The sequence below is a fragment of the Mastigoproctus giganteus genome, chromosome 3, assembly GCF_048544385.1.
Source record: "Mastigoproctus giganteus isolate SK-2022 chromosome 3, ASM4854438v1, whole genome shotgun sequence".
In the NCBI taxonomy this organism is placed as follows: domain Eukaryota; kingdom Metazoa; phylum Arthropoda; class Arachnida; order Uropygi; family Thelyphonidae; genus Mastigoproctus; species Mastigoproctus giganteus.
This window is the reverse complement of record NC_143577.1, coordinates 154,149,792-154,160,876: the sequence shown is the minus strand read 5'-3', so window position 1 is coordinate 154,160,876 and position 11,085 is coordinate 154,149,792. Positions and strand designations below refer to the sequence as shown.

General features: G+C 36.5%; 1 protein-coding gene across 2 annotated transcripts in view; it reads right to left on the bottom strand.

The window, feature by feature from the left end:
- Nucleotides 1–636: 636 nt before the first annotated feature.
- LOC150088337 (ras-related protein Rab-22A-like) overlaps nucleotides 637–11,085 on the bottom strand; it is a 122,677-nt gene continuing 112,228 nt past the window's right edge. For both annotated transcript variants that reach the window (XM_090370726.1, XM_090370727.1), the window contains one exon: nucleotides 637–933. In XM_090370726.1, the coding sequence (XP_090226852.1) occupies nucleotides 743–933 (191 nt within the window). In that variant the 3' untranslated portion in view covers nucleotides 637–742. The remainder of the gene's footprint in view (nucleotides 934–11,085) is intronic.

The window sequence follows — 11,085 nt, the reverse complement described above, 5'->3', positions numbered from 1 at the left end:
TGGTGCAGCATAAGCCATAGGCTTTCTTGCACCATACGGCCGTTACTAATACTAATCAGAAGATTAATGGCTATTTAGTTATCAAAATTTTTTTCTTGCTAACAAGATCAGGAAGGTGAATCTGACCTCATTTTACAGTATAAGTACTATTCAGAATGCAGTGTTAACCTGTTCCAGTATGATAACATTATTTAATGGTTAATAAGCAGTCGGAGTCCATGATTACCTCAACTTCCTCTGTTAAGAGTTGATATATTTTTGGTACCATTCAGTTTTAGTTTCATAATTTGTTTTCACCACTGATTGCTTATGATTTATGCTTATTTACTGATAGGAAATTCCAAGTGACATCCATACCTTCAGCGATGGCACAAATCCATTCATTCAAAGTTCATATGACTTCAGACAGTTGAATGTGATATTATGGCATCACACCACTCAATTTTCATACATATTTGGTACCAGTCAGGCATTCAACACCATTTCATGAGTAAAACGGTCTGATATACATTTAAAATGAAGAAAAGTGTACAATCTGCATGCCTTATTTTGTTTTAAAGTCAAATATACTGATATACCAAAATGAACAGAGTTCACACATCTTTTTTTTTTTTTTTCAAAATAACAGCAGCCAGTTTTAAAGGAAATCCAATATAAACAGTATATAAAATTTCCCCATAAGAAAGTTCAACTTTCTTAACTGTTTTAATTATAAAACTATAAAAATATTAGGCAAGAAATATTAACAACAGAAGAAAGGTCTTCCTTCTCGGTTACACTTTTCAGAAGTAGATTCCCTGAGGTGCAAACCATTAATATCAGATGTGATATCAGGAGTAGATGACCTGCTACTATTTGCATCAGAAAGGTGATTTCTGCAAGATGTTGCTGCAATTATATGTTCTGCTGTCTGAAGAAAGGCCTCTTCAATGCCTAAAAAACAACACAAACAAGAGAAAAAAAAACAACTCATATCAGATCTCTTCATAATACCTTCATAAATTTAATATATCCTAAGCAATATTTATCAATATGCAGTTTACATTCTTAAAGAGGAAGGTCAATTTTTAGGCTTATAATATTTCCACTGCACATGCCCCCCCAGTCTTGCAATGTGTTAGAGCCATATGCAACACCCCTATTCTCATAACACATCAGAGCCACATAAAACACATTGTCACATGCAGAGCCATGTGAAACGTCTTGATTGTCACAATTACATATCAGACCTATGCTATTTTCATGTTCCTTATTGCTTGTGATTGTACTACAGGGTGGGCTGATTATTTTTAATTAATAAAAACTACTTTTATTAGCATTAGTAGAGGCATACGCTGCAAGAAAGCAAGCTTATGCGGCATCAGCAAAAAAAAAAAAAAAAAACTTCCTATTTCACCCATCCATTCATTCTAAAAGTTTGCCCAGTTCTTTGAATTTATTTAAGTTATCAACTTCCACAATGATAGATGGAAGTTTGTTCAAGCAATCAATCACTCTCTGGCTAAAGGCATATTCCTGCACATCTATTCTACAGCTGTCTTTCCTCAATTTGAATTTATGTTCCTCACGTGCATAACCTAAGCAAGAGGAAGAATCCCATAGGCGCCTCCGTAGTGAGCAGGAGCAGCAGTGCGTAGCACATGCTTCTTGATTAGACCGGGGTTCGAGCCCGTGACCACCAAATACAGAAAGGTCAGGGAATGACCACCACATATCCCCGGAGCAATATGGCCTTAGTTGCTAATGCTCCTAAAAAAACCAACCAAATAACAATAACAAAATAACAATAAATAAGAATCCCATCAGCATTGAGCTTGCTCAAACCATTATACACCTCAATCAGATCACCTTGCAGGTGCCTAGTCTCCAGACACTGAAAATTGCAGAACTTAAGCCTTTCTTGTCAAGGGCAACCCTTTGCTCCTTTCACCAATCTCATTGTCCTTCTCTGTACTTGTTCCAGCAGCTCTACATCCTTCCTAAAATGAGACCTACAGACCTGTATGCAGTACTCAAGATATGATCTGACCATTGTCTTATACAAGGGGCTAATCATTGCCTTATCCCTGCTAGCAAAATTCCTGTATATCAGGAATTCCTGTTCCTCTGGCTGCCTGTCTCTACTGCTCAGAAAACTTCATATCTGTCTGCACAATTCTTCATATCTAGCTGATTGAATTTGAGTATAGCACAGTTGGTACATCAATCTGGGGTTACTGCTATCCATATGCAGTACTTTGCATTTGTCAATGTTAACACATTGACTGCCAAATACAAGTTAACTCTTATTTGGCAATCTGGCTCAGAACACTGCCTACAAGTTAACTCAGATTGGTATGACTTGCCTTTCAGGTGCAGCTATGAGTATATTTGTAGCAAATATGTGCAACTGATGGATAGTGTGCTTCTGGGATAAGAATGAAAAATCAACCATGGGGTCAGAAAACAGAAAATTTATTCACAAATACATAAAGAAAAGTGTATTACTAAGACACTACGAAAATAATGTTTATTTGTGATATTTCTTGAAACATTCTTCTACACAAAGAGCAGGCTTTTCTTAGCAAACTGGACAATAACAGCATGTTTTGTGGAGTTTTTTATTCCTTGTGCATACTCGACATGGCACGGTATAGTCGGGTGTGTTTTTTTTTTTAAGTTAGTGGTATATAATGAATTTCGCATTCAGACCTAATCTTCTTTGGAACGTTTAGAACTTTTTCTCCAATCAAAGATTTAATGACTGTTTCTCTGAATTTTATGATTTTATGGTGGAACCTGTTTGTTATTTGGTTTTTAGGAGCATTAGCAACTAAGGCCATATTGCTCCGGGATATGCGGTGGTCATTCCCTGACCTTTCCGCATTCTCCGTATTTGGTGGTGACGGGCTCGAACCCCGGTCTAATCAAGAAGCGTGTGCTATGCACTGCTGCTCCTTCCCACCCGGCTACGGAGGCGCCGGTGGAACCTGTAACTTGACAGAAAAGGATGAGTTATGTATATATATTTCTAAAATATGTAATGCAATTTTTTTCAGCCATCTGATGGTTTTTCTTAGTGCTGAATAATATGAGAGCATTTGATCCAATCGATCTATGCCAGACATTCCGCTATTGTAATCTCGAATTATGTTTGGTTTTATTGAAATTTTTCCATTTCGGTTACGTACCTCAACCATTTCAACAATGTGTGTTAGAAATAGTGAGAACTTCTCTTTTATCCCTCCACTTACATACTACAACATAGTCATTTCATTGCCATGCAACCTCCCCTTTCTTCAATTTTAACATCACCAAATCTTTTGGATTTTCTTTTCTGTTGGTGCCTAATGTTCCATATATATAAGTTTTTCGAGCAACAGAATTATAAAAATTGTCCATATATAATACATATCCTTTGTCTAAGAAGTCTTCAAGCAAGTATAGCACAACTTCAGCAGTATTACCTATGTTTTGTTCAGTTTCTGAGTTACCGGAGTAAATTTTTATTTTCAGAACAAGGCCGTTTGGACTTGCACAGTTCGTAAAGTTTGATTCCATATTTGTGCTTTTTTATGTACTGGCCGAAATTCAGTCTCCCACGCAACATCAGTAATTATTGCGCATAACATTATTGAAATGATTCAAAATTGGTCTTACCTTGCATAGCCTGTCAGCAGATTGTAATGAATTATCTGTGAAGTGAAAATATTGTAATATCAATTGAAATCTATTTTGACTCAAATGATTGCCAAAACATAACATTGTAGAATGCACTTGTACTCTAGGATTGCTCTATTGAAGGAAAAGAACAAAGACCCAGTTGTAACAAAGTCCAAGGATTACTTTCATTTCTGAGATGTCAGTGTCCTTCCATCTTGAAGACCTGGCATATTTTTGTGATTGTCCAAATTTTTAAATTTCTTGCAAACTAGTTTGCAAGAAATTGAAATTATTTAGTCGAACAAACTAATTAGTTTGTTCGACTAATAATGTAAGAAATTCTTCCGAAAAATATAGGTCTACCAATTTTTGTGCACTAAGTTCTGTTGTGTCCATCTTCAAATCAACGTTCTTTTCAAAAATAAATTGTGGAGGAATTTGTGCTATTTCATTCCACAAATTATTGTCATTATTTGACATTATTTGACGTACTCGACTGCGGAGAATGAGGATTATCTTCAGGCTGGGAGCTGGCTTCATCTTTGCTATCCTCAATTGAATTGTTAGAAGGTTCATAATTGTCACAGATCGTCAAAAATCTCTTCAAATTCTGTGTCACTCATATTAACATAGAGCTCAAGCTAGTCTTTGGTCAGTGGTCTCTTCTTATCCATGTTTTAGATTTACTAAATACAAATATTACTAAATCACAAATTACTAAATACAACATACACAGCACAGTCTGTATCACTACTTTGGATTTACGCACAGTGCTGACTCATATATGGCAAATTCTGCAGGTAACAATACGTCTGAGGTAACTGAGTTAACTTGAAGTTGGCAGACGCGAGGAATTTTCTATTACAAACGCCATCTACGAGATAATTCAAGAAGTTTTTTTTTTTTACAACAATAAGCTTTTTTTACGAGTTTTGGTGATGAATATATATTATAATTTGGGTTTTGAATAATTTAACATGCCTAACTCAAATTGGCATTGAGTTAAACTTCAGTTGCGACCTCCCAGCCCATGTGCCCAACTTTTCTAGATCCTGTTGCAGCAGCATACTGTCATTAACAACCCTGCCAATCTTTTTGTATTATCTGCAAACTTGGACATTAAGCCTGATGTACTTTCATCAACATCATTGAATAAATATAGAAAACAACAATGGGCCCAACACCGAACCCTGTGAAGCTCCACTAATAACATTAGTCCATGACGAAGAGCAGTGTCCATTAATTATCACTTTCTCTTTCTCACTCAACCATCCCTTTATCCATAGCAGCAACTTCTCTTAATGCCATACTGCTCCAATTTGTACAGTAGTCTTCCGTGTGCAACAGTATCAAAAGCTTTCCTGAAATCCAAGTTTATTAGTATTAGTTGGGGCATATAATGCAAGAAAACAAGCTTATATAGCATCAGCCGAAAAAAAAAAAAAAACCCTTCCCATTTCACCCATCCAGTCAATCAAAATGTTTGTCTAGTTCAGCCTTAAATTTATTTAAGCTATCAGCTTCCACAACAACAAATGGAAGTCTGTTCCAGCAATCAACTACCTGCTGGCTAAAGCAATCTTCCGCACATCTATTCTACAATTGTCTTTGCTCAATTTGAATCTATGCCCCCTCGGCTTGTTAATCTCAGCAAGTGGAAGTATCCCACCAGCATGGAGCCTGCTCAAACCATTCATGACCTTGTACACCTCGATCAGAGCACCTCGCAGTTGCCTGATGCTCCTGCGAGGTGACCTCCAGATGCTGCAACCTACAGAATTTAAGCCTCTTCTGGCAAGAGAACTCCTTTGTTCCTCTCACCAGTCTTGTTGCCATTCTCTATACTCATTCTAGCAACTCTATAACCTTCCTAAAATTAGGCCTCCAGACCTGTATGCAGTACTCAAGGTGTGGCCTGACCATTGCCTTATACAAAAGTATAATCAACTCCTTTTCCCTACTAGCAAAATTCCTATATACCATTGACAAAACTCCATGACCTGCTCTGGCAGCCCATTTGAACTGCTCAGAGAACTTCATATCCGACTGCACAATTATCCCAGGTCTTTTTCATTCTCCATTACCCTGAGTGTAGTACCACACAGTTGATATGTCACTCTGGGGTTACTGCTAACGATTTGCACTATTTTGCATTTGTCAATGTTAAACTTCAGTTGCCACCTCTCAGCCCACCTACCTAACTTTTCTAGATCCTGTTGCAGTAGCATACTGTCGTTACTATCATTAACAACCCTGCCAACCTTTGTACCATTTGTAAAATTTGACATTAAGCCTAATATACCTTCATCGATATCATTAATAAATACACAAAACAACAATGGGCCCAGCACCGAACCATGGCCGACTCCACTAATAACTTTAGTCTACGTAGAGCAGTGTCCATTTATTACCACTCTCTGCCGTCTCCCACTCAACCATCTTGTTATCCATTGCAGCACCTTGCCCTTAATACCATACCGCTCCAATTTGTACAGCAGTCTTCCATGTGCAACAGTATCAAAAGCTTTCCTGAAATCCAAGTATATGATATCAAAATTATTTTTTGCATCCAGTTCCTTTCTGACCACATCATAGTATCCAATCAAATTGGTGAGACAAGACTTCCCCTTAACAAACCCATGCTGTGTCTGAACTATTACTGCAGTCTTATCTAGGTGATCCTGCATCACTTCTTTAACCAGTAACTCCATTATTTTCCCCGGAACAGACATTAGGCTAACATGTCTATAATTATTTGCATCATTCTTTGAACCCCCTTTGTGAATTGGGGATACATTTTCACATCTCCAGTCATGGGGAACTCCCCTGAATCCAAGGATGCTCTCATAATTATGTCTAATGGTATGCTTACTTCCCCCACAGTCTCCTTCAATATAACTGGATAGATTCCATCTGCCTCAGGTGCCTTTTTTTTATGTTTAACTTCAACAATTTCTCCTCCAATTTGCTCTCCGTTATTACAAAATCATTTAGCTCCCCGTTAGAGTTTAGTAAACTTCTGTCCTCCCCTTCCTTACAGAATTCCTCATGTGTGAATGTAGATGCAAAATGCTCATTCAGTTTGTCAGCTATCTGAGCAGGATCATCGACAGTTGAACCACAAACATCAAGTGGACCAATCTGATTCAACCCCTTCCTTCTAGAGTTTACATAAGTAAAGAAGTCTTTGTTGTTTTTCTTTGTATCCTTTGCAAGGATTTCTCGTAATCAGCCTTCGCTTGCCTAATCTCCTTTGTGACTTGATCTATCGTAGGCTTCTGCGTCACCTGCTAATTTATATGCATTCCTCGCATTTTTCTTCTCTGCCACAAGCCTCTTTAGTTCATCTGACATCCATTTATGCCTTAATCTTGAACAGTATTTCTTAATTGGTATGAAAAGCCTAGTATCTTCCAAGATTAATTCCCTGAAGGCCTACCATTTAGAATTCGCTGTTTTTAACATCATCAGTTGATCCCACTGTAGAGAATTCAAAAACTGTCCGAGACCACTTTACGAAAACAAAAACCTTTACCCTTGTTGGATGGTAGTTACAGCTTTAAGTAAATCTGATATCAGTAACACTGTGATGACTGCCACCAAGTGGTTCCTTTATCTGGAGATTCTTAATGCACGAATAATCACTGCTGATAATAATCAGATCAAGAGTATTCTACCTCTGGTTGCCTCTCAAATGTGCTTCTGTAGAAAATAATCATCCAATAAATCCACAAAAGTCTTGCTGGTGTGTGAGTGACAAATATACAAGTTTCAGTTAATATCTGGGAAGTGAAAATCCCCCATTATAAAACATTCTGATTTAGTGACCCACTATTTCTCTGTGCAGTTGTTCATTGTACTCATCAGAGTCATTAGGCCTATAACACAATTCCACTCTCATTTTTGCTTTCCCAGTGCTTATATCACACATAACACTGACTCAACAATGCACTGTCCACCCATTTCAACTGGATGTACTGCCTTAGCTTTTATGTTTCTTAACTAACAGCATAACCGCTCCTCCCTTCCTACCCTGTCTGTGCTTTCTGTACACATTGTACTCCCCAAATTCCAATTCTGCATTCCTTATATATGAGTGACACCAGGTCTCTGATATCCCAAAAATATCTGCCTTTGATGCCTTGATCAGCACTACTAATTCATCAAATTTATTTACCATGTTCCTAGCATTGGTGTACATGGAAGGCTATTATCTCTGGTAGATGGTGTTGGAAGGATCAGAAATGTGTTAATTGCTTTAAAGGCATTCAGTATTAGTCTAGTTAGTTAAATTGTGTGTAATCATGGAGAAAATTTGTGTGTAATCATGGAGTTGAACGCTATTGTAAAAGTGAATCTGTGACTCAAACCCAAGCATAGTTTTTGCAGAAAGTTCAATGTGAACAATCCCCGCAGGGGCTCATATCTGGTGAATATGGGCTTGGCACACCCAGGGTCCTGAGCTGGATATCATCATTCTTCTCTTTCTTGGTGATTCCCTTCTACTTTTGACTCTCTCTCTCTCTCTCTCTCTCTCTCTCTCTCTCTCTCTCTCTCTCAGGGTAACTCAAATTTTTTTTGGCTGGTGCAGCATAAGCCTCAGGCTTCCTTGCCCCATAGTCCCAGGGGCTCACATCTGTGTGAGTATGGGCTTGGCACACCCAGGGTCCTGAGCTGGTTATCATCATTCTTCTCTTTCTTGGTGATTCCCTTCTTTTTCTCTCTCTCTCTCTCTCTCTCTTAGGGTAACTCAAATTTTTTTTGTCTTGTGCAGCATAAGCCTCAGGCTTCCTTGCACCATATAGCTAATAATAATAGTAATATGGCTAATAATAATAATAATAATAGAGGTATTGCTCCTTCATAAAATGCTATCATCACTTGGGTAAAACAAAGGCAGTAACACTGGTTCTGTTGTTCAAGAGAAACCCAAAGAACCAGCAAAGACTGTAAGAATGCGTGAAAACATTGCAGCTGTGAGAGATACAGCTGCAACAAAGTCCCACTCACTCAGCACTAGTGACATTCTCTATCACTAGGAATCTCCAGATGATCCCCAAGATGAAATTTGCTTTATAACTATGGCTAATATTTTATTCAATTTTGCATTATTATAATAGCCTACATTTAAGACCAGTCATTAGATAGAGCTATAAACTATTTATGCAAGATCCTTTTCAGTATTTTAAGAAGTGGCAGGGCATTTAAATTTATTTTTATTTTCCTTAGTTTCCCAGGGTGGCAGAGTCATTGTAAACCTGGTTTAGGTCTAAGCGGAGTTATTTCATGACAAGACATTTGGTACACGATAGAGAAACCTAGGGCAATTCAAAATTCAAGCCAAATATCAGTAATTAAAATGTAGTAGCCAAGTGGTCAGGAGCAGGAGTGCAGTAGCACACGCTCCTTGAGTAGACCGGGGTTCAAGCCCCTGACTGCTGAATACGGTCGATTGCCAACCCGCACTGGACCAGCGTGGCAGATTATGGTCCATTTCCCTCAGCATGAATTGTTGAGGAGGCTTCAATCCTGCAGTGGGTTGATAATGGCTGCACTTTACCCTTTTTTTTATTATTTATTTTACTATCAGATTATGTAATAGAGTAATTATAAAAATTAGACATTAGATAACATGCACCAAAGTACTGTTATACACAATAGCATTTTTATGTTTATTACAGGTTATCACAAATAACTGAATTGCAATTTGTTTGTATTTACTATTTAAGCATAACAAAACTGTTAATGAAAAGTTTTAGAATATGGGTCATTTTACAACTTATATAGAATAAATTTTGTTACAGTAAACAAGAATATATTTTTGCTAGCACAGGATTACCCAACAGGCATGGTAGGCATGTGTCTGGAGGGGTATCACTCCTAAATCCTCATAGAGGACCTGTTGTTGAAAGAAAAAATAATAAATAAACCAAAATAGTAGTTAATTTAGAGTGATGTTACAAATTAAAGGTGTCATGAAACATTTAAGGAACTAAAATAGAGTAATTAATACAGTGATCTTTGTATATAATTGTGATGTCTGATTTAACTGGTAAAGCTTGTTTGGTCTGTAAACTAATAATCTTTTACCTGCTTAGCTTCCTCCTGTAAAATCATCATATGTCATGTCATGTCATGTCATGTTCCCACACAGGCCTTCCAGGTGGTCTGGCAGCAGGTGCTGCCACCCCAAATAATTGGTGCCCAGGGACCTAAGGGCATCGCAATCTGCCACTGTTTTTCATTGTAAATCTATAGATTTATCATCCAAAATTATTTTAAAGGCAGAGAATGATTTTTCCACATCATAGGAAGTGATTGGGCTAAGTGTCTTCAAAGCCCCTACTTGAAATGGAAAGTTTTAGCAACATTTAGAAAGTTCTTAGCAACATTTCTTTATGGAATCAAAATTTTTGGCACAACACAATATTGAATATGTTATCCACCTTGTCAAAAATGTTGTTCAAGATAGATGTAATATTTCCTTTTTGAGAATTGCTGCTACTCCATTTTTTCCTTCCAAGCACAACACTTGCTCCATCTGATGTGAACATTACTATCTTTTGAATATCAAGATTATATTCGTTGTACAAAAATAAAATTTTTTCTTAAATGGACATACTGTCACAGTTTGTATGCTTTGAAATATCTCCAAATAATGTTTTGTAATATGTTTCATTTTTCACTCAAATAAAATACAAAATTAATAATTTTTGTACTGTAATATTAGTATTTTTGTCTACAATTAATGTGTGGAAAGTAGATTCTCTTATTTCATTCAGGATATTTTTTTATGAGAACAGAATTTATACATTCAACAAATTCAAATGAATAATTTTTGCTTCTCCAATTTTTAGGTATATCTATAAATTTTTCCACGTGTTCATGAATGTCTCGTACAGAGTTCATCGATCCGTTTTTATGGCTAATATCACATCACTAATTAAAACCTTATAACCATATCAAAATTTGATTTCAATCATTCACTTCTTTCCTTTTTTATGTTACGTACTTCTACAGCTTTCCGTCAAAATACTTAAAATTTCACCTTTTTTCAGATTATATGTATCTTCTGACTAAGATCCCATTTTAAATAATCTAGTTTCCATTCTTCCCATTTTCTTCCTGTACTATATTCTCCTGCAACTTTTGCTTCTGCACAAAAAGTATACAAGACGACACCATTTTCTTCATTGTATTGAAAAATATCTCCTAGTTTTAGGCTTTGCTTCTTGTTTGACGATAGAATTTTAGCATCAATTTGTTTTAAAAGCCAATCCTTTTTAAACGTTTTGCAAGTTTTTTTTATTTACAGTATTTACGTCTTCAGTTTTTCTTTTGGATATTTTTTATCTGAAAAATTTTAAAATTACAGAATTTTATTAAGTCTGTATTTTGTAAATGAAGTTATTATAAAATATTAGGAAAAATCACAAATTTTTA